Raw genomic sequence first — 27,478 nt, 5'->3', positions numbered from 1 at the left:
ATGTGAAGAAAAGGCCCACAAGCCAAACGTGAACAACGACATTGAACGTTGATTGCTCACCAATCACAACACGTTCAGGCATACTAACTATACCAACTGATAGAGCAAACTTCCTCTACCGAATGCTGGTGTTGGTTTGTTTAAATGAGTCGTTATATACGAGAAATCGACGATTAAAGTAATTGTTTACAATTTGCACTTAAGCCCTTATCACATGTTGCTCAGTTGAATTTCTCTTGAAAATTTGCATTGTATGTACGCATCCAGAAGATCTTTGAAATTTCCTCAGAATTCTCTTGGAATCTTCCTCCACCTTAGAATTCCTATGAATCTATTGTGGGCTGCGTGATCGTACGAGTGAACGTGAACGTGAACTAGTGCCACGAAGTGAGGGTTCGATTCCCGCTACAGCCAGTGGAACTTTTCGCAACCCGTAAGTTTCCCTACTGGTCTACAAGGAGTTGTGTGTTGTTAAGTGTTCAGTCTATCCAACCTCTGGTTTCTTATCACAATGCTATTGGAATTATTTTTAGGATGCATTTGGAGTCAGAATTTTCTTGGAATACTCATCTAAACGACTTATTTGAACCCTCCGAAATTATGTTTAGATATCCCTCTATTGTTTTCAAATTTTCACTGTAATTTTGCATGCCATTCCAAGCCACACGATATTGTAGGTGATATTTTCTAAAGAACTTTGTCGTATTTCCTATTCTACGAATATTTTGATTCTAATATGATTAACAAGTAGATCGAACACACTACTTTAGTTTCCTTGTACCGTGGTGAAAATAGTTCATTTAATTTACAATCAAAATAATGCTTGTTTCAAAATCCTATTGATTTTTCCCCGTTACGAAATGCATTTGTAATTTGTTTTTAAACTCAGATCGAATTTTCAGAAAATACCGTTATATTTTTTAATAATTTGGTTGAATTCATCTCGAAACCCCCATGACACTTTCATCAGATGTTTTAAGGATAAACTACAATGGAATATAACTCTAAACTTCTACTAAATAACGTTTCTAAGAATTTCAATTTACCATAGCATTATTTTGGAATCAACTCCTGATTCAGATTCCTGTCAGAATTCTTTAGAAGTCAACGTTGCTTGTCAGCGGCGCTTGTGGTGTAGTGTAAGCGTGATTACCTTTCACCCCAAAAGGCCTGGAGCCGCCGGGATAATTATTTAAACTTTCTGCTCGTAGATTCTTTCAAATGCAGCTGGACATTTCCTTACAATCTCTTGAAATTCTAATCAAAATGATCCTGTTATTCTACTCAAAACTATCTTTCTTTTCATTTATCAACAGAATTAAATGGAAGTTCTCCTCACAAAATTGACGAGATGAAATAGCCTACGGCTAAAATTCTCAAAAAAAATCTCACAAACTTTTTGGATTTCTTTTTAGAATTACTGTGAAAGTTTCCTCGGGATTCCTTAAGATTACTTTCCAGTTTTTTCGAGGAATTCGTTTCGACATAACCGTTAAACTATCTCAAATCTCATCTAAATTCCTTTGGAAATGTTTCCTGTAAGCTCATCCAAGTTTAAGACAGAACTCAAGTTATTTGTTTGGGTTCAAAGTTTCTAAGAGAATTTCTAAGTACATTCTTTCTCTTTTCAAAATCTGACCTTGTTACCAATTCAATTTAATATCGATCAGCATAATTTTTTGCTCGATACTCTCGAACATATCTCGAGCTCGAGCTAAATACTCTTATGGATCACACCTTCAGCTAGTCGCCCTTGGCTGTTTTTGCCAACCCCTTACTTCAGCGCTGAGTATGCTGAAACAAATCGACATGTACGGTTGGATCCATCTTATAACATAGCAATGTCAGAATGTTTATTCATTTTATAGATTCCATTGGATTTCATGATTTCCAATGCATTTTTTAAATCGCTTACAAAATGAGGTCTCAATAGAGTGTTAAACAGTTATTCATAAAGTAGAACATCGAAATAATATACGAAAAGTGATTTTTTCCATTCTTTTACGATATATGCTAATAAAAGCTTAATTTTTAGTCGAACAACTGTGTGATGTATGATTTATGATTTCATGATCTGGAATTATTTGAGAATCCTCCTGATGAAAACAAGCACAATCCGTTACCCGTAAAAAGCATATGAGGAAAAGTAATCGTTGTTTTTCTACAAGTGAGCGTTTTACGCCAGCAGTGCAATATGGGCTGTTCTTCATTACCTTTGAAATGTTTGGTCAGTCTGCTGGCCGCATGCATTCCACAGAGTGAAAGCATTCCACTTATTCACCCAATAAATGGAATCCCAATAAAAAGGCACCGCAGCATGAAAACTCCTGAATGATTACGGTACACGCAAAAACAAATTCCCTTACATCCATTTACTATTGGATTTATTACATCCTTTGCATATGTTTCATACAACTAATGTAATGGCAGTTCTTGCAATGGGCTTCAGTTTACAAACTAGTTTTTCCAGAATGCATATCTTTGTATAAAACCTTCACGAAATTATTAAAAAAGCTAACATTAAAATTACATAATTATTAAAAAAAAACCTTTCCAGTGACCCCATTACAGAAAATGTTCATGTCGCAAAACATTGCAAAATTTGTATACTTTTCATTTAAATCTGTAATTGAATCTTATATTTCCCGGTTGTGTGTATATTTTTATACTTATTTTAATAAAATAAGTCATAATCAAAAACTCTCCTGGTTTCAAAATTACGCAGAATATGGTTGTCTCTCGAGAATGGCAGTTTACGTAACAGTGAGCGAAGTGCGTTTACACACTTTTGAGTAGCCACACTAAGATTCGCACATTCAACTAAATTTTGAGTTCCTGCCCGTTAGTGTGCAAATGCAGTTTTATCACACTGCCACCTTGGTTCAAATATATGAAGTTGCCTCTAGTACTACGTAGGTGGCAGTGTGGTTGCATTTGATGAACGCAAATCAAGAAACATGGGGCTATCCAATAGTTACGTAAGCATTTAGGGGGATTTCTTCCGTTATTTTACATGGGAGGGAGGGGTCCTAGAGATATCTTACGAAAGCATGAACAAGGCATACGCCTTTTTAATAGAAACCCAAGCGATCGATTCAACCTCTGGTGGTGATAAATGGATTCATCTGAGATGCTTCAAATCATTATCTGCAGTTGCAAAATTGAATTCTGTATCGTTTTTGCAAGGATTCTGGAATATTTTTGTTGAGAAAACTGAAAAACTAGAATAGTGCCTTAGTGGTTATGATCTTCCAGATTTCTTGTGTGAATTTCGCCATACATTATGTCGATTTTACACCAGCGCATACGATTGAAGGCTACTCGCCCTCTAGTGGTGAGTGCTGTCAAAAGCAGCATGAACCACCCAATTAAAGCAATTTTCCACAGAACAGAAGGGGAAGTGCAAACAAATTGGTTAGGCACAAAGTGGTACGTTTTTCTACTCAACAAGCGATGCGTTGTGGCTTTCTATGCGCACTCACTCTATCATAGCATGCTGCCTATCTTAACTGCAGGCAGAAGATACCTTCTACCGCTAGGTGCGCTAGTGTTCGCCAATGAAAAGTGGATCCACTTTCTGATCCGAAGTTCCACTTCGGTTCTGTGAATTTTCATTAAACACCTTGCCATCTGCAATTGTCTTATTTTACAATTTTCCACAGATCTGAACTGATTTTTACAAGAAGTCGGGAACATCATAACTACTAGGGCACTATTCTAATTTCCCGTTTTTCTCAACAAAAATATTCGTGAACACCAGCAGGATCCTTGCAAAAACGATAAATATCTGAATTATTCAACTGTTGATCATGTTTTGGAGCAGTTTGTCAGGTCCGGTTTGTCTATTTTCTGAATTCAAAAGATTCTCATTTGTAGTAAAGTCTCATTCTGCGGTAACATGACTTAAAGTTGTCTGTTGTTTTTCGTGGAAATTAATCACTTTTTCACCACATTCAGAGCTATGATGCTATACGTAAACACAATTGCAGTTCATATCAGCAACACATTGAAGTATCACGAGGAACACAACCTAAGCAGATGCAGTAAAAAAAACGGCATTCACGATATTCACGTCACCACTCTGTGTGTATGCTTTAACTCAAGTGCAAGTTTAAGGATACGCGAACTTCTTGACAATAGTGTCACTAGTGCCATGATTTATCTTACATATGTATATGCAATGGTCGTGGCGCGAAACAAATTTAGTGGGGTGCAGAAACACAAAGAAAATAAAAGTGATGCACAAACTTCGTGCACCCGTTACTGATTGTTAGCGAATGCGTGTAGTAATTCGACTTCCCATTAGATCATTTTAAGCACGATTAGATAATTTAACTATCAGATATCAGATGTATACTTACGGCCACTTTGTCATTGCTGAAAAAAATAACGGATACTTTTGATTTCAATATCTATCTGTAAACATCCCTTTGCAAATAAATTTCACGACAGAGCACTTTGCATACATGTTATAGTGTAGAATGCATTCTAATTTTAAATAACGTTCTGTTAGTTTCAGCAGTTAGGAAAGTGCGGTTGGTGAAAGCGGATGTACACTTCTTACTATCTGCCACTCGGTCGCTAAATAGAAGAAAGCTGAGTAAATTGTTTTCGCGGCTGGGATTCAGCAATCCTAGAAGATTTTATTTTTACATATCGTGAAAGTCAAGTGCGCAATTCATATCCGTTGATGACCAGCAACCTAGTGGTGACATCGTATCATACCGTTGATATGATTTATGTATTGGTCTATTGAACCCTGAAATGTTTGGTGAAGAATAGCGGTGTGAAATAAGGCCTGTCTATTAAGTAGAATATTTGGTTATAGTTTCACTTAGCTTAGATAAGTGAACAAGTACATGTATCCCTTATATAACCATCCTGCAAAAATTGAAAAAATCGTTTGCTCGAGCTTCGTGTATTGTGCAAAAATGTTTAAGAAAAAATAAATTCTAATTAAGATTCAATCACTTGATTTCGGTAGCGGAATTCTCCAGTGGAGTATTTGTTCAACACAATCATCAAAAAGTGGAGTATTAGATTATTGTGTTTAAGGTATGATTCTTGAAAAGAACTGTGTCATGTGTTTAGATGTTTACTAACATCGTCGATCAAATGCACTTTGAGACGAACACGAAGTTTTCTTATTACAATGCCACTGCATTGAGAAAAATTTGTTGTCTATCTAGATATGTAGGTGTGTGTCCAATACACGTCACAAACGACAAAAGCCATAGACTGTCGGTTGAACAATAATACATTTTCAAAGAAAATAGTTTAGATAACGATGCATAGCTAGTTGTTGTGATTTGCAGGCTATTCGCGGCTTTCATTATCAACACTAAAACCTAACAGTTTTCCAATTGGACATACGAGGAGGCCAATACTAAGGAAGAACGGAACCGGATATTCATCACCCCAGAGCTAGTTATGGGTACATCCAAATTTGGCGTATTTTAGCTACATACTCTTCAAACAATTTTTTTTTCTGCAGGATTGGATTTCATTCAAGGAGGCAGTGCCGATTACGAAAATGCACTCATTCTGGCTGGGTTCGGAAAGTTCCACTACTTGCTGCTAACAATATGTGGATTAATCTACGCAAATACAGCGGTCGGCATAACAATTATTTCTTTCGTCCTACCGTCGGCGACGTGTGATTTTCAGATGAAGTCTGAAGATAAAGGCTGGTTAACCGCTGCACCGATGCTAGGTAAGTGACTTTAGCTTATTTACTCGCTCTCGAACTAGAACTTATGATTGGAGCTACACTTTCGGATCAGCTAATCATAATTATGGATGTCATAGTAGTATTATATTAGTTGTTTGGTGAGTTGGTATATTAGAGTGCCAAAGAATGTGTGATCAAATTACCATTGAATGGACCCTATACAAAATGATTATTGGCTCGAAAAAAGACGACGCTAATCAAAATTTGGGCTGAATCTGACATAATTTAGGGTTGTGCAAAGTTGTTCAACGATGAATTTTATAAATCCCCCATTTTTAAATCGTTTTGATTTTGTTGATAGTTACAATAAAACGATGAGATCTAGTGTTACCTTTGATTTTCTAGTTTTTTCTTAGTTTATGGACTTTTTGTAGATCAATAATAATTTGTTATGCCATTTAAAACAGAACATTAATATTTCTTATCTTAACGTTTAAGAAATACAGCAAAAATGTGTATGTGATTTTATTACTTTTTCGAATCCACCTAGCATTTTAAATAACTACATAATGGAGATGAACTAGCTTTCGGCGAAAAATCACGTTAATAAGGTATTTAAAAAAAATTGTTAGTAGTTGTTCTTGTCCAAAGACGCACCTTTATCCATCACATCAGCGAACGTACTGCTGCTGCTTTGATTTCCATTGTGCTGCTGCTTTTCCTCGTCCTGGAGATGCTTTTCTGGTCGCTTTCAGGACTTGCACTTCGGGCAGGAATTCCGGTGCCCCTCTATCTTACGGAGGAAGCATTTATCCTTATTCCTGTCATAAATTGTATTCCCATTCCAATTGAAGAAATGCAGTGAGGAGGGAATCTCTTTTTTCCCATCCTCACACACATGTGAAAATGTCGAGGCCCAACTCCGCAAGGAATTTCTCTCATCACTATCCTGCATTTTCCCAACACTAGTACCTCTGGTGGAAGGTTGTACAATCGCACGTTACCTGGTTGTCTCAATGAACACCAAGAATGAGAACTTACTCGCACATATTCGGTTTTGTTTTGGATGAATGTATTCCGGCACAAGCGAGGGGAGTGACACATTCCTGAGATGCTTGAAAGTCTCACGCAGTCGAATCTACCTTCAGAAAATCTTTTTTTTTTTAAATCACACATCTTAATCTATCTACTAGCATCGAACTCTATATTTATGCTGGAAATCTACCAAATCTTCATAAATCTTTCTGTCTACTCAGCGAGTAGATCATCCCTGCATTTTAGATAGAGTCGCCCCCCTCGGGCACAAGCAACTCGAAGTAGGTTGGATCGGCTGAATGAACGCTAATAAGGAGATCTGTTGTTGTGTTGTTGCGATCTGTTTCGAGCGCTCGTTATACAATGCTAAATATAATTTCTGTTGTTTTTTATTAGATTATTTACAACGACCAACTATTAATAGATTCAATTTTCATACCTTCACTTTCCTGGGAGCGAAAAAACAGATTTGTACCTGGATACTGCGAACTCAATCGAAATTTAGAAAGTATCGAATGTATCGATCTTCATCAGTTAAATACCACCAAAAATTCTGAGTCAGAAGTGCTCGAGTCTCCATGACTCTAATCAAGTTTGTTTTTCCATCATTTTTCTTTCTTCACCCGGAGGCGAACAAGCCCCAGGCTGAAAGCCTCCCTAATAAAGAAAACCTAATCTAACTTGCATTTCGGAATGTCCCGAATTGCAGAAAATACCATACCGCTGGTCACATAGAGATTGATATTCTTTGATTATGAAGTTTCTCCTTACTCGTCAAAGTGCACAAAATTGAGGAGAGCACGCAGCCATCACTGAGACACTTTATTTTTCTCTCCTCTGCTTAACTGTTACATTTTTAGTCGACGTACAGTTGCTCTATGTGTGAGAATGGGTATCATCACTTTGTGCATTATTTTAGAGAGAATAACATCGCTGATTTGTGAGTTCAAATCCCGCCGGATGCCGTATTTCTTTTTCGCAGACATAAAATAAAGTGTACTATACATCCAATAACAGGCATGGTGATCGGTTCATATTTTTGGGGATGCTTAGCTGACACAAAAGGAAGACGCATTGTTCTGATTGCTGCCCTGCTCCTCGACGGATTTGCCGGGCTACTTTCATCGATAACACACATTTTCGGACTTTTTATGCTGCTAAGGTTCATCAATGGTTTTGCGTAAGTGAAAATTTTACAAGCTTTACATTGCATTCAGTTGATTATTTAACAACTATTATTATTATTATTACTGTTTATCTGTTAATTATTATTAATTGTTTATTTTCATTTGACAGAATAACAGGCGCTATGGGCATATGTTTTCCGTATCTAGGAGAATTTCAATCTACAAAATATCGAGAAAAGGTTAGTGAAGAGCAGGTGCAGGCCAAATGAATAGATAAAAAATAAACAATTTCTATTGAATTCACTGAAACTTAACAAAACTGTTCACTGGAGAGCAATGAACCAAGTTTGTGCCATTTTGGTTCACGCCTAATTTTTTAAAATTGCGTATTGGATATTTTACAATAAATCATAGCGAATTGAACAAAGTTGTAGGAAACTGGATTGCCTTTTCAGAAAAAAAATAGACGCTGAAAAGAATCACACATTTTGTCAAAAAAATGAAAAATTAACTGCAATAACAAAAATAGAAAAAGTGCTTTATTAAGGTATTACAACTTAATTTTATTTAATATCTTATGCTAACTTTTCTGAAATGGGCCCAATGGACACTTCAAAATTGGACAAAATCGTATAACATAAATTATTAGCAAAATCTCTGAACTTTTCTTTCACATAATATTAATGTGATTTGTGCATAGGAAACGATTTTCTGGACTTAAAAATAGGTTCTGCCATAAAACAATCAAAATTGTTTGTGGAAATTAAGGTTAATTGTACTAATAGTCTACAATCTTTGATTTTGGTGAATTTTGAAGCGTCCATTATATCCACTTCAGAGAAGTTAGCATTGTTGATAAGCTTTTAATAAACATATGTTTAAAAATATTAAAAATGTATTTTTTTTGCGAAGTTTCATGGAATTCAGAGAGTGGAAAATAAAATTGATTCGTCAGTTGCCGTGGAACTTAAAATAAACTAAGAACAATCGTCATTGTATTTAAGTCAGTAATGCCTTATATTTATGCTCATAAATGCCTTATATGTTTTTTTTTTAATGTTGTTAACATTTCTATTGAAAGTAATACCTATTCTTAATGAGACTTTCAGCCGTAGGCTGGTTCGTCTCATTCATAATGGCATCTGCTGATTAAAAAGTATACTGATTTGATATGTTATTTTTTAACGTGATTGGTTGGTTCATCTCTGTGTAGGAACTGATCATCATTAAGAGATGAACTAGCCTCAGGCTAAAAATCTCTAAAATAAAGATTTAAAAAAAAAAAAACTGATCATCATCTGGTTCATATCTGTATACTGATTTTTTTTCAAGTTATTCTGTCAGAGACACTCATAAGTACAAAACGATTGTGAATAAGAGTGAATAAAAAAATAACGAATATATAACCTGCTTGTCGCTAGAATAGTAGAATTCACAGTTAGAAACAATAGTTATCGTTTTACACTCAATTCTGTTTTCACGTGATTTTTTTTATGATTCTTCTCTCATGCAGGAAAGTTACTGCAATTTTAATACCGCTTGATTTTTTGAAACACGTTGCATTAAATTTGGTTCAAATTTGAGACCACAGAAAAATAGAGGCGAAAATTGCGTAAAATTTGTAAATTGAGTGTATGTACATTAAAACCACAGACAAACAGACATAACACATTGAATATTTCTCACTGTAAAACATCGTCGCTAAAACATTACCGCCATCTGTTGAGTACACTGTGGTGGGTAGTACGCTGAACAGATGGCGGTAGGGTGTAAACGTCAAACGCAAGGGAATTAACTATGCGCGCCACGGGTGGCTGTACTACCAACTACAATACTTTTGAATTGACCGTTAAATGCTTGTTCGATAAACAACTTGTGTTATGTCTGTTTGTCTGTGTTAAAACTGTAACTGGTCGTTTGTTCAGTTCAAGTTCAGTAGGAAGAGACCTTGCGAGGTGGGTCTCAGAGTCGGCTTACTAATTAGTAATCATAAGGGGTTTCACGGATAAAATGTGCTGCGTACAGTCTCCTGATTAGGGATATTTTGGCATGTGAATTAAAAGATGTGATTTAACGGGAAAGCTATTATATTTGTTGAGAAATACTGTCTATTAATGATCTGATGGAGTAGTTTGATTGCACAATCTACAGTTTGTGTGCGTGTGGGATTTTGTGGGCTTTTCTTTGGTACGTACCGCTGCTCTCTTGTTGGTGATGTCGACAATCTGGCGACGTCCTGCGAGCGCTTCCTGCTGCTGCTGACGACGAATAGTGGCTGATGTTTCCCGAAACGGTGGCGATGGCGCATGGCTGTTTAAGCGTTCGATGGTTTAGCGGGGTTTACCGATCGTGTGTGGCTTTGTAAGCCTCCCTCGTTGATGGAGATTGGCCAGCCCCAGAACGATACCGGAATGACCGTGCAAAGAGGGTAATGCTACTATACGGTTAGGGGGTTCGACACCGAGCTTGAAAATCTCCTTAACGGGCGGCTGGTCCTAGGATTGGAATTGGTTCTTTTGCGGTTAGACGTAGCAAACTACGTCTACTACGCCGGATCGGTCCCCCTGGTCGAGGCTCCCTAACAAAAGAAAATGGCGACTTTCTATCGAACTAGCAGGTTTAAAAAAGGTCCTGTGAGGCTAACGGGAGGTATTAGAAAAGCCGTATTAATCTTCTAGTCCTAGAAGCTAGACTATGTAGATTTTAAGCGTAGGATATACCATCCCGAGCAGAAGAAAATAACTTATGAATGCCTAATTATGTTCCTGATACCATAATTTGGTGTTGATTGAAGAGGTAAAATACCTAAGAATAAAACAAACAAAAAATCCCACAATATCATTCCAATACCAAATTAAGCAAATGCAATACCAAAACAATACCACACAGGCATTATTTGGTATCCAAATATAATTTTATGTTATTTAGTCGATATAATTTAAACTAACATTTTTGATAGCCAGTATGAACATGTTTACAAACATTTACAAGCCTTACTACAAACCCCAATGCCACTTAACGCCATTGCCATTGCTTTATGCGATTCCGTTGGTACAATTCTGATTCAACTTAATCTTAAAAACCGTCAATGCGTGTTGCACTTCGTTACATAACATTCTTATTCTATTTTTATGTAATCACTTCAGAACTCCCAAATTCATTAAAAGTTGCTAAAATTCTTGCTATTAGAATGATCGATACTCCAGTTTCAGAAAAAAATTAACTAACTGTGCTCTGTCAAAAATATTTGAATCTATTCTAAACGAACTAAACTAAACGAATACCCTCCTTTGTTCTTTACAATTAGGTTATCGTAAGAACTGCAGTTCGATTACGGCGTATCTTGATCAAAGCATGTTGACGTTAATAATATATTATCAAATAGTACATGTTTAGAGTGGTGTACCACAGGGATCTATCCTCGGGCAGCCTTAAGTATGCACCTTTAGAATTGATAAAACGATCCATAAAATATTGAAAAAAGTTCTTTTAAAAACATTAAAATTATTCATAAAACACCGCAGGAAATCTCTTAAAAAGTGTGAATGATCCATAAAAATATCAATAAGATCCATAATTTATGTAAAATTTAGCAGCACAATTGTAAAAATGTACCGCACATTTCTAAAAAAAGCTTTGAAATTGCACGAATTACCCATAAACATATTGCAAATGATCCATAAAACATTCAGCAATGAACCTTAAAATAATGAATGTGATCCATGTTCACGCCCAAACGCGAACGACAGTCAGTGAACGTCGTAAGCCCCACCCATTTGTTAAATTTCTCTCAACCAACGATCGAGCAAGTTGAGTGCTGGTTGAGTGCTTGCTGTCGACGGGCTTGCGGAATCCCAACCGTCCTTATCAGGACAAGAAGAGTTTTTCGTTATCCCAAGCAGTGCTGCAAAATTTCGACAATACACGGTGATACTCAAAATTCTGCTTTGGTCACTCGTTTGAGCTAACAGTCATCGTCAAGGCAAGCCATGTCAATTGTCAGTAGCATTTTTGTCAGTGACGAACATGTGCTGATTTGTTTATTAGCTAAATTTGAAATGAAATTAAATGGCTTGAGCAAAACAATTACATGAAGCCATTAAAGTGAATAAGCATCTACGTCCTGAACCGCTTGGATAACAGTAATGTGTCTCAGAATGTCAAGTCTATCCATTGACTATGTGAAAAACAATTTTGTCAATATCGCGCAAAAGTCTATCAATGACAATGACAAATCTCAGCACTGATCCCAAGCGCCTGAGCAGAACACTCATTTTACGAAGACTTCCTGTTTGAGCGGCACCCTTTCCCTTTCCTGTCTTGTCAGGACACGATTAGTTTTACCGCAAGAGAACTAGGAAGTCCCACCATTCCCTTCATTGGAGTCTGGTACGGCTCCGACAATCCATAGAAAATAAAGCTTGCGTACCTAAAAATATAGGCACGATCCATAAATAAGACATATATTGGTCATGTTTTCAACACTATTTTTTTTTTATTTGATTCATTAACCTTGGAAAACTGCCCCATTACTGCGTAGCTACTCTGGTTTACTGTTCTGCCCGTGTTTTTTTTTGTCAGAAGAGCGTAGCGATGGGCATCAATAAGATATATAGAATAAGCATCTAAAGGAAGCTTCTAAAAAATATTTCCTAAGATGCTTCTTAACACTCCGAAAACGATGCAACCGGTAAAATATGTAACGGCAAATTGGTAATGTTTGAAAAAGCATTACTCCGCAATTTATCAATCGATTTTAAACTTACTCATACCGAATAAATTTTTAATGTTGAAAATTTCAAGTAGCGCCCATAGATTTGAAATGCATCAATAAATAGCTAAGCTATGATTTTTCAAACATTACAAGTTTGCCGTTACATATTTGACCAGAAGCATCGTGTTCAGAGTGTTATGAAGATTATTATAGAAGCTTTTTATGGAAGCTAATTCTAGACGCTTACCCGTCGCTTCGCACTTCTAACTAAAAAAAAAACAATGGAACATCATTTCAAGATTTATGGAACAAAAAATCAAAAAGTTAATGTCCTAAACATGAACAGTATGTGTCTAGTTTACGGATCATGCCTATATTTTTAAGAGCGCAAACTTTATTTTCTATGGATCACTTTCATTAGATTAAGGTTCATTGCTGTTCATTGGATCATTTGCAATATGTGTATGGGTAATTCTTACAATTTCAATGCTCATTCATATTTAGTGGTAAATTTTTACAATATTGATATTTTTTATGGATCGTTCACACATTTTAAGGGATTTTCACTGGGGTTTTATGGATCATTTGTTTGTTTTTAAGGAGCATTTTTCAATTTGTTATGGATCATTTATTGGTTTTTTTATTCTAAAGTACCGTGCCGATTCAAATTTCGGACACTTAAACTCGAATTTCGGACACTTTTAAAAGTTGATTATCTCGGTCGAATATGATCCACATGTCTTGTAAATTTTAATTTTTTTTTGACTAGTGCCCTCCACGATCATCTAACATTATTACTTTGTTTCTAACTGGATGTAATATTTAATTAAAAATGAAAGTGTCCGAAATTTGAATCGCCCGAAATTTGAATCGGAACGGTATGTTTGCCCTATCCTCGGCTTACTGGTTTTTCGATGTATTTTAATAATATGCTTACTATTTCATTAAATTTAAAATTCCATTTACGTGCAGATGACTGCAGTAAGTTGACATGTTAACTATGTAGGGGAAAGTGGGACATGATAACCATATGGTTCAAAAAAGCCACCCTGGTCTATGGGCATCAACCCGCTTTCCTAAAATATTCCTTTTTTGTTTTCCGTCGATCTTGTTTCCCGTACTGAGTACTAATACTACCGACAGCAGGGAGGCAGCTCTCACACCTGGACCCTTGTTATGGACCCATCAACTCATGGACCATGGACCAACGACTTTATTTCCCTAAGCGTGATCAGAGATTTTGTGCCTCAGAAAATCCCGGCTTCGCTGACAGGGATTGAACCCAGGCCCGTTGGGGTGAGAGGCAATCACGCTTATCACTACACCAGCGGCGCCGCTAAAAAAATTCCTTGTATGATTAATAACAATCCCACAGAACACCTTAGGAACACACGAAAATACCACAAAAAATACCTCAGGAACATACTAAATTTCATCTTGCTCCATATTCCCTACATATATCACTGAAAATTTCATCAAAATTTCTGAAACTGTATCATTAATAAATAGAGTCATTGAACATGTTTTAGTATGGTATCAAACAAACGGATTGATTTTTAAATAGAAACTCCTATAATGTTTAGATCTTATCCAACAAGTGTTGGCAATGAGTTTATAAATAGTCAAAGTGGGTACTGATAAAGCTAAATATTACAATTCAATTAAAAACTTTGGCTTTGTAAAGGACTGCAACTGCAACTTAAATGCTATAGTCAATGCTGGGACTGGTTGGCCTCCGTTCCTAAATTTGATTATATAGATACATGATATAGCTTAACTCCTAAAACAAATACAAAGAAATTAAATTTGGTGTTCAATGCCTTAACTAGATACAGTAGAGCGCTCTTAAGTCATTTGACAAATTGGTTTGGTTATAGCAATTTTTTTCCGTTTAATTTTTTTTTAAATGGAAGATTTTATTTGAAAGATAAAAGTTTTGTGATGAAAATAATATAAACATATTTTTTTTTATAAACTCACTAAAGCCAATTTTATACGGCTCAAAAGTCATTTGACATACCTAACATAAATTTGTGAAACACATTATAGGATATGTACCAGTCATGGTTATACGTTCCTATTATGGTGTGTTCCAATCATGGCATATGGGAACTCTATAGAGGGGGAGGGTAAAGGGGGTTCTAAAACCTCTCAAAAACTGTCCACATGGCATGTGGACAGCCCCTTACGAGCTTACGCCTACCCTCGAAGTATCAACATAGTGTTTTTTTGAATCATTTACACAGCTATTAAAAGAGAGCTTTCTATGTTAATCAATTACAATGATACTATGCCCTAGGAAGTCGAGAACATTTTTTAGTCTGATAGATTTTCTAGACTGGGCAGGGAATCGAATCCACATCCGGCTTGGTAATACCATGCCGCAGCAGACTGGACTGTTTAACTGTTATGTGCGCGACAAGTTTCCCGATAACCCAGCCCCCATTTAAATATCACAGTGTAGAAAACAGCAAAAAAAAAATCTGGCGCGCATAAGGGTTAAGGCCTCAGACCTGATATTTTAAATGAAATCAATGCACATGCGATGCGGTTCAGTCATTACTAATATCCTTTTAATTCATTTCTCCAGGTCCTCTGTTGGATGGAAATGTTCTGGACAGTGGGTACGTATCATGAAATCTACATGAAATGTTCAAAACATCCTGTCACCCATTAGGTGATCATTTTTTTCGCCTTTTAAGAGATGATCATCGTATAGGTGATATAGTTGGTGCTGTATATCGAGTTATGTCTTGTTCAGACTGCAGAGTTATAACATTAAAACAAATCTCGGCAAGAAAAATGCCATCAAGATCATTGCTTATAACATGTTATAGCTTTCCGGTTTGGCAAGTTTTTTACAATACAAGAGTAAATTTTCAAATAGGCGTTTCTTCTGCGGAAAAAAAGATTCAAACGTCAATTTGTTGCAACTCTTAGCTAACCCACGAAAGCTAACACCACCATCAGACAAGGTAAAGTTTTCTCTAAATGATGGTGGTGTTAGTTTGCTTGGGCGAACTAAGAGTTTCGACAAAATGACGTTTGAATCTTTGGTTATTTGAAAATTATCTCTTAAATTGTACTTTATGTTTTTATTGATATGAAAAGGTTCAATAATTACGTAAGCATTAGGGTGGGGGTGTGGAGGTGTATGAAATTCACCACATGTTTATCGTGAATACAAAACATAAATATTCGATGTAATCTTTGGATGGAGAAAACCCAAAAAACTACTTACGTCATTATTGAACGTTCTCTATTATTTCCCATACAGGTTCATATTCAAACAGCATTACTATTTACTTTATCATTTTAAGGAATTATTCTACTTCCCATCATTGCCTGGCTTTTGATTCCACTAACTTTCCGAATTAGCTACGAATGGATGATAGGAAGTTTCAAGTTTACTTGGGCTTTCAGTAGCTGGAACCTGTTCGTCGCAGTATGTGCTTTTCCTAGGTAAGCGAATTTGTCATAAAGGATGTGCTGATGCAATGCACCACTAATACGATCTTCTTTGTCTTCAGTCTTGTTCTTGGAGTAGCCCTGCATATGTTCCCCGAGAGCCCCAAATTCTTGATTGAATGTGGTGAAACAGATTTAGCTCTTGAAATTATAAAAGACATTTATGAATCCAACTCTGGGCGTAATCGATCCGAATATCCGGTAAGCATTTTAAGACGTTTTTATATATATACCGTACTAATCAACATCACTAATCCATTGCTCTACTATGATATTCTAATCTAGTACATTCCACATGTTTACCTGTTCGATTCGTTTCGTTTCATTTCAGGTGGAAGTTTTGAAAAGAAGTGATAAAGTTAACAGTGTTATGGAAACGCACAACAGATCAATACGTACTTTAAGCATGCGGAAGCCAAATCATCTGAAGATATTATTTGGTGAAATTTGGGACCAGACTAAAGCTCTTTGTAAAAAACCTCATCTCAAGAATACAATTCTTACGTGTATAATTCAGTTTGGCATTACAAGCAGTTACTACACACTCATGATTTGGTTCCCGGAGCTTTTCGACCGGTTCGAGGAGTACGAGAAAAGATTTCCCGACACTCCGGCTTCAGTATGCGATGTGTCGTCGATCGTGCTGGATAATGTTAATGGAACCTTGGTGGATGATTTCTGTGGTGGTTCAATTGATACAAGTGTCTATTTGCATACACTTTTCATTGGACTTGCATGTATTCCCACTAGCTTCTGGCTGCCTTTATGCGTTCATCGTTTGGGTGCCAAATTCTTCTTAAGTACTTTGTAGTCACATGTTGTTGGTGTTGTTGTCACATATGTAAATATTTTTTCTTTTTATTTGCAGTATCCAGCTTACTACTGGCAGGAGCAGTTACTGTGGGACTATATTTTGTGATGGACTCGAAGCAGAATCTAGTTCTTTCATGTGTATTTGAGGCATTGACGTCCATGGCGATTAGTACGGTATACTGTGTTATGGTGGATCTATTTCCAACTAATTTAAGGTTGTTCACGAGGAATAATTATCCAGCCATACAGCTTCAAATCAAAAACATTTTATATATTCACAGAGTTATGGCCGCTGCTTTATCTTTAACGTTTGGACGAGGAGGAGCATTGATAGGAAATTTACTTTTCGGTTACCTCATAGATCTAAACTGCGTTGTACCAGTTGTGATATTCTCGATTATGTTATTTAGTAAGTCTAATCATAAGTTTAAGCCACACAATGGTTATTGAAGGAATGGCATTGGTATTACATTTTCATCTGTTATATCCAGAGATATTCATATCGAAGGAGCATATTTCAAGAATTCAAAATTTGTATAGAAAAAAAAACTCCTCAAACGCTATGAGAACGGAAGTGGAGTGTTAAATGGCATCGAAAAAAAAACTGAGCTCCATTCCGATCGAAAACTAGATTAAATCAAATCAACATTATTAAGACACATTTGTGGCTTATTTGGCAGCGCTACCGCTCTACTTCCATTCACGTAATGTTTGAGCCTTAAACAACGGTTTCCAGCTCAAATCCGCAGTTAAAATATTGATGAAATTTGATGCAGCTTTTCAATATTGTAAGATATGTTTGACCTCTTTTTTTAATGTTTACTATACAAAATGCATCTAAACACTGGCTTGCGATTCGCGTGGCAAACATTAAGAACTAACGAGATGATGATGGCTTAAAATTCCTTCACGCTGAGATTTGGGACAGAATTTTTGAAATGATTGTATTTTTATAAATTTGCAATCCTTTTAAATTTGGTTTTACTACAGGGTTAAAAACGTTGAAATCTATCAATTTATGTGAAAATTTAAAAAAAACCTTTGGTGAGATATGACCCTTCTTACTTATTCAAATTCCGACTAAATTGTTCAAATCTTCATTCATGGAGAAAAAAGTACGATAATTTCTGAATAAAATGCGGTTGAGCAACTTATTCATTCATTCTAATATAATTTATTGTGTCGATGAGTTTAGTTGCATCTCAAAAACTGTTCACTTCCTCGTGGGCACTCATAACTAGGAGTGCGCCGATTTTGAATCGGTGCGCCGCCATGATAATTTTTGATACGTCGCCGTTTTAGTTTTCAATACACTGACTTTGTAAATATTTTTACAGCACTTTTAAATTTTGGTGGACTTGTTTTTCCAATCCACTACACAAGATTATGCACAAAAAGGACCAAATAAATGGTATATTTACCATAGACCGGATTTCTTGAATTCGTCATCGGGTTCCGGCGTAGTAGTCAGAGTCTTACTTCAGCCAAAACCATAACAAGTTCTCAGACCTACACCGATCGTGCGATACGTTCCCGTGTGCCAGGAACCTCATGGGAAGTGGCCGGATTATGTCAACATGTGACACAATAAATCACATGATAATTCAAAAGTATATCACTGACATGCTCGTCGTGGGTCAAGAACCACATTCAGATATTTTCCGGAAGCCCCCGAGGAAGGCAAAAGATTCGAACTTAACCTAAAACGGACTTAAAAGAACTTAAATAATTAGTAAAAAGGACAATGGCAGTAATATCGAGTTCCTAAGACCACATTGGCCACATGTTTAAAAAATCATCATACAATAAATTACGAATAAATTGAGAACATATTGAAAGATCGACATATTGGGCACATCCGGAAATGTAGGTGATGCGTATCTCACATATCTCTACGAGTGTTTAATGTAGCCGGACTGACAGTATATTCACAAAGATCGAACCTTCGTCCAAATAACATGTATACAGTCATTGGGGTAAAAACGGGGAGGGGGGCTATCCCCCTAGGATTAATGTAGCCTCCTTTAGAATTGTTACTAAAATTACTTATTTTCCTTATTCATCAAAATTGTTCGCTAATTGAGAAGTTCGAAAACTAAATTTAGCTTCCTCGGATTTTTCGTTTTCGTTTCGTTTTTCTTTTTTTAACTGACTTTGTCGCTTCATACGCGAGAGTTTTGCCTGCTCTCAACTTGGTGTTTTTCAGACAATTTTCAACGCATAGAGTAAGGTGATGCCTGGTCTTTTAGAGCCAGGCTTTCCCCCAAAGAATCACAATAATTTGAAAACCAAGAGCGTAATCATGCTCAACTTTACTCTACAGTAATGTAATTACATTTTTGTTTTAATTTAATGTTTAAAATGTGACTTTTTGACAGCCGGCACAAAGGTGCCATGGGTATCAAAACACGCGTTTTATTATTTGCGCTGAAATGGCTGTTTGTAGAAGTTTGGTGTCTTGAGGAATGTTTCTTGGTATGCAATACTCTATCTGAAATCAGCAGTGATTAATCCTCCCAATAAGTTGATAAGTTATTTATACTTTTTTTTATTTAAATATCTCATATTTCAATACCAATAACTCGTACACCCATCTGAGAAATTTGAGATTATTATAGATTTGCATGAAAAGTATGCAGAATTTGTACACGCAAACCAAAAATCTATTACTTTCAATGTTAGTTATATTTCCTATCATCCTCCGCAGCCAATTCCGCAGCAAATGGTATAAGTTAACCTCGCAGGCGATGTAATGGTTTTTTCCTTTTTTATTTCGTGTTCTGTCTACGCTTTCGACTATAAATACTGGATGGAGAGAGAGTGGAGCAAGTCTAATAATCGCAACGTTCGTTTCACCAGTACACTCTTTCTCCATTTTCTTGCTTTGGACCGCAGCTCGGTATATCGTGCGGTCTCCACTAAGATCCTCCGATCATGAATCTCACATAAGTGTAAACGAATCTTACATCCCCCGGTTGGATGTAATGTATCGCGACATCAACATATTCTTAAATATGGACGCAGGAATGTTTTTCACTGAGATCCAGCAAAATAAAATGCCGAGCTGCTCGGTGGTGCCAATTTCGGCAAAAATAAATCTAAGTGAGTGCGACAAGAAAATCATCCTGTGTTGGTTTTAGTGGAAGAAATAAATCCATCCTTCATTGGTTGTAAGAGAAGTTTGTTTTGCGTGTAAACAATCAAAAACATGCAAATCGTTACTGAACTGTCTGCTTGTTTTTGCTTGTTTAGGAGTTATCGGTATTGGAAGTCGAGTTAAGTTTGAACAAAAAGTGAAAATAACTTATCAAATATTGATGATAGCAAGTTGAAGCGGCAACAGAATTTCGTAGTTTGACAGTTTAAACAAGTTTGTATAACATATCAAAATTGCTAAAAGTTAAGTTAAGTTAAGTTTTCTTTATTATGGAGGCTTTCAGCCTGAGGCTGGTTCGCCTCCGAGATTGCTAAAAGAAAATATAAAACTTAGAGTCTAATTTATGAGCAAATACATGAGCTAGAAAGTTAAAACCTACAGCAAAGTTGTTTATAGTAACGCCATCTTGAACTTTGTTGAATACAATAAGCCTCTGGCTCGTCTTTTACAAAAAAAAAATAATGTCCACCTCACTTGTAGCGGATTAATCACTGAAGGTAGAGTTTTGTATACCACGAAAAATACCACTACCTCACCGTGAATCAATTTTGAACACATCATCATTTCGTTACTTCTTGTTTTCGCTACGAGAGGTAATTTTTCATCACCAATAGTATCTCAGAGCAGATAGATACATATGTTTGTGCCAAAGCTTATAACTCAGAAACTATGTTTTTAAGCTTTATTAGGATTATTTTAGCCACTTTTGAGCTAGTTCATCATCTATCATTTATTTTATTTTATTACAGTCACATTAACACTTTTTATGTTATTCGTGAATTTTCCGTGGATTAGATTTTAACTCATGTCTTTTTAAGAACCTGATTATACACTCAATTTTGTTTTTACGCTCTTTTGATTTTATCGATTTTGCCCTCATGCAAGATAGGAACAGCATTTTTAATACGACCTGATTTTTAATTGATTGTTTTGTAATTTTTTTTTAAACAAGTTGCATTCAATTTGGTTGCAAACTGAGATCAAACGATTTCGATTAAACGAAAAAATCGCGTAAAAATAAAATTGAGTGTATGTTAGTTTTGATACTTCTCCAGAAAGTTAAATCAGAATCGGAGAAGGTCGTGACTGTTTTTACGTTAATTTGATGCTGGAGCTGTTAAGAGTTTATGGTTGAATAATTGATTTAAAATGCTTTGTTTTTCTTTTCAGTTAGCGGAGCACTGTGTTTCTTCTTGCCTAGCACGGGAAGTGAAGCTTTAGATTGATTATCCGTAAGTCCAGTTTCCAAGTATAAAGATACAAGTGTAGATAATATTGTTAAGGTTTTACAACACTAAATTTGCTTACCTGTACCAATGTTTTGTTTATATTGATACAATATTATTAATTCAAATGTATAGGCTATTCAGAAGAACAAAATAAACTTTATGATTCATTTCATTTATTGTCATTGCAAAATTGTTATTTACACATCAAGTCTTGATTTTGTTTTATCACCAATTGCTGAGAATCCGAAATTTGAAACCGGAGATTGAATGTAACCAGAAACTGAAGGTATGAAAGGGAAACTGGTGCTTAGATATGGGTTTGTATATAAGCCTTGACGGTGCGCAATTTTGATTCTGGAAGTTAACTGTTTTTTCCATTTGGTCCGCCTATTTTGAAACCAAGTTTTAATTTGTACCTCAGTCAAATTTAAACATTTAGACAGCTCAAGCCGTTTACTGACTGACAAATATTTATCTTGTTTGAATTCACTTTCCAATCTGAAAACATCGTTAAGAATTAGTAAGCTGTGGTGTGGTCCGAATGTATAAGTGAACCTTTCCAACTGCTTGGCACTGTAAGCTTGACGTGGCTTTCGATCAGTTCCTTGTCGTCGGCGTTTGATTCCAATTTTGGGACCTGGAATGTGGAAACGACGGAATTAAGTGACGATTTTTTTTGTAGATTATTTAGATTTAGCTTTTTTTTATTATTTTTTGTTCATTCAAAGAATAGCGTTTTATGTTTGTTGTGTAGTAGGCTAAAATTATGTATTAGATTTGAGTCGTTATTATGTTGTCAAAAATTTCCTCATAATCTTGCTTTAATTCAGAAGTACACATCTCCAAAATTTCAAATAATGAAGATAACCGACGTTCGGTTAGCCAAGATTCTCTATCTAGCGCACATGAATGAATTTACGGTTTGTTTTCCCACTAATCTGTTTCGCTCTTGCTCGCACTCGTTCGATTTAAATGGTGCAGTAGTGTGCGCCGATTAAACGTCAAAAAGCTCTATTGACTTCTCGACGCAAGATCTCACTAATACAACCTAGCGAGCGTAGCCGTGTAAAATCGATTTGTTTATTATTTTCAACCACGAAATCAGCTGTCAAAGTGTTCGACTTGACAGCGGTTTGTTTTTTATTTTCAACCAGTAAAATGCATGTATTAGTTAAACTTCTCACTAATACTAACGGTGGTAGAGAACTCTATAGCGGATAGACAAAATGATCGGGACAGGCAAAATTTTGTCATAATCGAAATGGCATTAACTTTTCGAAAAATAAACCAGTTTTGATGAAGCCGGATGCATATAGCGGCGCCGGTGGTGTAGTGGTAAGCGTGATTGCCTCTTACCCCAGAAGGCCTGGGTTTAATTCCAGTCGGCACCGCCAGGATTTTCTGAGGCATACAACCTCTTATCACGCCTTCCTTCGGAAGGGAAGTAAAGCCCTTGTTTTCCGGTACATGAGTTGATGGGTCGATAGGTAGGGTCCAGGTGTGAGAGCTGCCTTCATGGCGTCGGTAGCATTGGTTCTCAGTACGGAAAACAAGATCGACGGAAAACAAATCAAGGAAAATAAAAGAAACCGGTTGCATTTGACGGCAAATTTATATCAGTTTTAATAAATCATTTGAAAATGTGTGGTGGCCACCGGAGATGTTGCCAATTCTTGGGGGGGGGGGGGCATGTCAAAAATTGAATTTTTCATTGCTTGTATTTTTCTGTTATGAACATGTATTTGAATTCATATTTTTTCTTGATAATAGAAGGAATTCTAAATGTAAATCTGCCCACAGATCCAAGATCTGTTGAGAAACAAACGAGATCTGACCATTATTGCCTTGAAAGAGTAAAGTTACCAGTGATGTTAATCTTTTGAATCACCTCAATATGGGTATCAATCCTCATGTTTTTTAGCGCACAAGTGGCGATGACCATCCTGGAGAAGGTTAAGTTTTTGGCAAACCCCCTAAAAATCTGGAACATCTCTGATGGCCTGGCATGTAATATTTATGACCTAGACGTTATGAATAATTAATCTTTTATTAAAGATTGTAATCACAAGGAGCAAAAATACATTGTATCCAAAATCCGTTCGATTTTGGCACGGTGCCAAAAACGAACGGTTTTGCTGTTTTGTTGCCAAAAGTGAACCGTGCCTAAATCGAACGGGTACTGTATTTAGATTGCAGACTTAAGATATCTAGGTCTCCATAAAACGCCTTTTTTTAGGTTCTCTCGGAGAGGCCCTAGAAGTTTTTTTTTTATTCTTGATTTGTTTTCCGTCGACCTTGTTTTCCGCACTGATTACCAATGCTACCAACGCCAGGGTGGTAGCTCCCTCACCTAGACCCTACCTATCGACCCATCAACTCATGTACCGGAAAACAAGGGCTTTACTTCCCTTCCGAAGGAAGACGTGGATCAGAGATTTTATGCCTTAGAAAATCCCGGCGGTGCCGACTGGGATGAACCCAGGAACTTTGGCGTGAGATGCCATCACGCTTACCACTACATCACCGGTACCGCTGGTCATAGCAGCTTGAAACATTAATATTATATGCAACAATACTTATTTAAATAAGTAGAGAACTCTATAGCGGATAGACAAAATGATCGGGACAGGCAAAATTTTGTCATAATCGAAATGGCATTAACTTTTCGAAAAATAAACCAGTTTTGATGAAGCCGGATGCATATAGCGGCGCCGGTGGTGTAGTGGTAAGCGTGATTGCCTCTTACCCCAGAAGGCCTGGGTTTAATTCCAGTCGGCACCGCCAGGATTTTCTGAGGCATACAACCTCTTATCACGCCTTCCTTCGGAAGGGAAGTAAAGCCCTTGTTTTCCGGTACATGAGTTGATGGGTCGATAGGTAGGGTCCAGGTGTGAGAGCTGCCTTCATGGCGTCGGTAGCATTGGTTCTCAGTACGGAAAACAAGATCGACGGAAAACAAATCAAGGAAAATAAAAGAAACCGGTTGCATTTGACGGCAAATTTATATCAGTTTTAATAAATCATTTGAAAATGTGTGGTGGCCACCGGAGATGTTGCCAATTCTTGGGGGGGGGGCATGTCAAAAATTGAATTTTTCATTGCTTGTATTTTTCTGTTATGAACATGTATTTGAATTCATATTTTTTCTTGATAATAGAAGGAATTCTAAATGTAAATCTGCCCACAGATCCAAGATCTGTTGAGAAACAAACGAGATCTGACCATTATTGCCTTGAAAGAGTAAAGTTACCAGTGATGTTAATCTTTTGAATCACCTCAATATGGGTATCAATCCTCATGTTTTTTAGCGCACAAGTGGCGATGACCATCCTGGAGAAGGTTAAGTTTTTGGCAAACCCCCTAAAAATCTGGAACATCTCTGATGGCCTGGCATGTAATATTTATGACCTAGACGTTATGAATAATTAATCTTTTATTAAAGATTGTAATCACAAGGAGCAAAAATACATTGTATCCAAAATCCGTTCGATTTTGGCACGGTGCCAAAAACGAACGGTTTTGCTGTTTTGTTGCCAAAAGTGAACCGTGCCTAAATCGAACGGGTACTGTATTTAGATTGCAGACTTAAGATATCTAGGTCTCCATAAAACGCCTTTTTTTAGGTTCTCTCGGAGAGGCCCTAGAAGTTTTTTTTTTATTCTTGATTTGTTTTCCGTCGACCTTGTTTTCCGCACTGATTACCAATGCTACCAACCCCAGGGTGGTAGCTCCCTCACCTAGACCCTACCTATCGACCCATCAACTCATGTACCGGAAAACAAGGGCTTTACTTCCCTTCCGAAGGAAGACGTGGATCAGAGATTTTATGCCTTAGAAAATCCCGGCGGTGCCGACTGGGATGAACCCAGGAACTTTGGCTTGAGATGCCATCACGCTTACCACTACATCACCGGTACCGCTGGTCATAGCAGCTTGAAACATTAATATTATATGCAACAATACTTATTTAAATAAGTAGAGAACTCTATAGCGGATAGACAAAATGATCGGGACAGGCAAAATTTTGTCATAATCGAAATGGCATTAACTTTTCGAAAAATAAACCAGTTTTGATGAAGCCGGATGCATATAGCGGCGCCGGTGGTGTAGTGGTAAGCGTGATTGCCTCTTACCCCAGAAGGCCTGGGTTTAATTCCAGTCGGCACCGCCAGGATTTTCTGAGGCATACAACCTCTTATCACGCCTTCCTTCGGAAGGGAAGTAAAGCCCTTGTTTTCCGGTACATGAGTTGATGGGTCGATAGGTAGGGTCCAGGTGTGAGAGCTGCCTTCATGGCGTCGGTAGCATTGGTTCTCAGTACGGAAAACAAGATCGACGGAAAACAAATCAAGGAAAATAAAAGAAACCGGTTGCATTTGACGGCAAATTTATATCAGTTTTAATAAATCATTTGAAAATGTGTGGTGGCCACCGGAGATGTTGCCAATTCTTGGGGGGGGGGGGCATGTCAAAAATTGAATTTTTCATTGCTTGTATTTTTCTGTTATGAACATGTATTTGAATTCATATTTTTTCTTGATAATAGAAGGAATTCTAAATGTAAATCTGCCCACAGATCCAAGATCTGTTGAGAAACAAACGAGATCTGACCATTATTGCCTTGAAAGAGTAAAGTTACCAGTGATGTTAATCTTTTGAATCACCTCAATATGGGTATCAATCCTCATGTTTTTTAGCGCACAAGTGGCGATGACCATCCTGGAGAAGGTTAAGTTTTTGGCAAACCCCCTAAAAATCTGGAACATCTCTGATGGCCTGGCATGTAATATTTATGACCTAGACGTTATGAATAATTAATCTTTTATTAAAGATTGTAATCACAAGGAGCAAAAATACATTGTATCCAAAATCCGTTCGATTTTGGCACGGTGCCAAAAACGAACGGTTTTGCGGTTTTGTTGCCAAAAGTGAACCGTGCCTAAATCGAACGGGTACTGTATTTAGATTGCAGACTTAAGATATCTAGGTCTCCATAAAACGCCTTTTTTTAGGTTCTCTCGGAGAGGCCCTAGAAGTTTTTTTTTTATTCTTGATTTGTTTTCCGTCGACCTTGTTTTCCGCACTGATTACCAATGCTACCAACGCCAGGGTGGTAGCTCCCTCACCTAGACCCTACCTATCGACCCATCAACTCATGTACCGGAAAACAAGGGCTTTACTTCCCTTCCGAAGGAAGACGTGGATCAGAGATTTTATGCCTTAGAAAATCCCGGCGGTGCCGACTGGGATGAACCCAGGAACTTTGGCGTGAGATGCCATCACGCTTACCACTACATCACCGGTACCGCTGGTCATAGCAGCTTGAAACATTAATATTATATGCAACAATACTTATTTAAATAATAAAATGCAGCAATACTTATTTAAATAAATGGAAAAGCCTTTAGTAAAAAAAATCTTTTATTGGTCTCCTGACTAGGTACATATAACCCCTTAAAGCTTGAATTCTACATTGAATGTTCTTTGTTCAACTCGAAGAGCATCTCGCCTTTCTGGGTATGCCTGATGTTTACCAAGTTCTCCCTTTAGTTCTCCTAGTCCGGAGCGTCTCTCACTTTCCAAAGGAGAGCAGCGTACGTCGGCTCACCCTTCACCTTGATAATTATCTTCATTCTTCTTCACATCCTTGTCATTCTGTTTTTTCCTATTCTGATTTTCGACAGCCATCCACTGCCGTCTTCGCGTTTTTCTTATCGCTTATTTTCGAGTGTGGATTTAGGGGGTCTCTTCGACGTCTCATTTTTATTTTCTTTATTTACAATGCTTTCACCCATCGACTGGTTGGGATCGACGTCTCATGCACTTCAATGCCTTTTGGTTGTTATTTAATCACTGTTGCATATTTTTCGAATCAGTCCAATGTTTCCTGGTTAGCCTCCCAAAACTTGAACTCATTTAGTGAGAAACTGACTTGGCACGAACCATTTGAAGTTTATATGGAAATAACTATGGGAAAACAAAACTTTTTGTTCATTGTCTTCTAGTCTTTTTACATATTGTACTGCTAACAAATTCTATTGCTATTCGTATGGGAATTTTTATCAGCAACAACTTTGCAGAAAATCGTTTTTCAGTCAAACGTCAAATGAAATTGTTATTAATTGTTTAAGAGATTGATAGCCTTATGACAATATTAAGCAACTAGATTGTGGGCAACACTGTATTCTGCAGTGTGACATAGTAGCCATGATTTGTGTCCTGTATTCTACGCGCCATAAACACCAATGTTGCCTGCTGAACAGT

At 36.9% G+C, this 27,478-nt stretch overlaps 1 protein-coding gene across 7 annotated transcripts in view; it reads left to right on the top strand.

Moving 5' to 3' along the window:
- The window catches only part of LOC135697135 (synaptic vesicle glycoprotein 2C-like), a 28,499-nt gene extending 7,117 nt beyond the window's left edge, over nt 1–21,382 (top strand). The window contains exons 1-12 of one of the 7 annotated variants that reach the window (XM_065216731.1): nt 4,329–5,055; nt 5,356–5,434; nt 5,495–5,713; nt 7,724–7,886; nt 8,003–8,072; nt 15,138–15,171; nt 15,868–16,009; nt 16,078–16,216; nt 16,347–16,815; nt 16,884–17,043; nt 17,110–17,237; nt 21,156–21,382. In XM_065216731.1, the coding sequence (XP_065072803.1) occupies nt 5,431–5,434; nt 5,495–5,713; nt 7,724–7,886; nt 8,003–8,072; nt 15,138–15,171; nt 15,868–16,009; nt 16,078–16,216; nt 16,347–16,815; nt 16,884–17,043; nt 17,110–17,237; nt 21,156–21,211 (1,584 nt within the window). In that variant the 5' untranslated portion in view covers nt 4,329–5,055; nt 5,356–5,430 and the 3' untranslated portion in view covers nt 21,212–21,382. Of the gene's footprint in view, nt 1–4,328; nt 5,056–5,295; nt 5,435–5,494; nt 5,714–7,723; nt 7,887–8,002; nt 8,073–15,137; nt 15,172–15,867; nt 16,010–16,077; nt 16,217–16,346; nt 16,816–16,883; nt 17,044–17,109; nt 17,238–21,155 lie in introns of those variants that run through there. The other 6 variants (XM_065216724.1, XM_065216727.1, XM_065216725.1 and 3 more) reach the window with 6 other exon arrangements.
- Nucleotides 21,383–27,478: the final 6,096 nt, after the last annotated feature.

This window comes from Ochlerotatus camptorhynchus, unplaced genomic scaffold (assembly GCF_037179485.1).
Source record: "Ochlerotatus camptorhynchus isolate MF236.1 unplaced genomic scaffold, CSIRO-AGI_Acam_v1.1 ptg000067l, whole genome shotgun sequence".
Taxonomy (NCBI): Eukaryota; Metazoa; Arthropoda; class Insecta; order Diptera; family Culicidae; genus Ochlerotatus; species Ochlerotatus camptorhynchus.
This window is presented reverse-complemented; position numbering and strand designations above follow the sequence as displayed.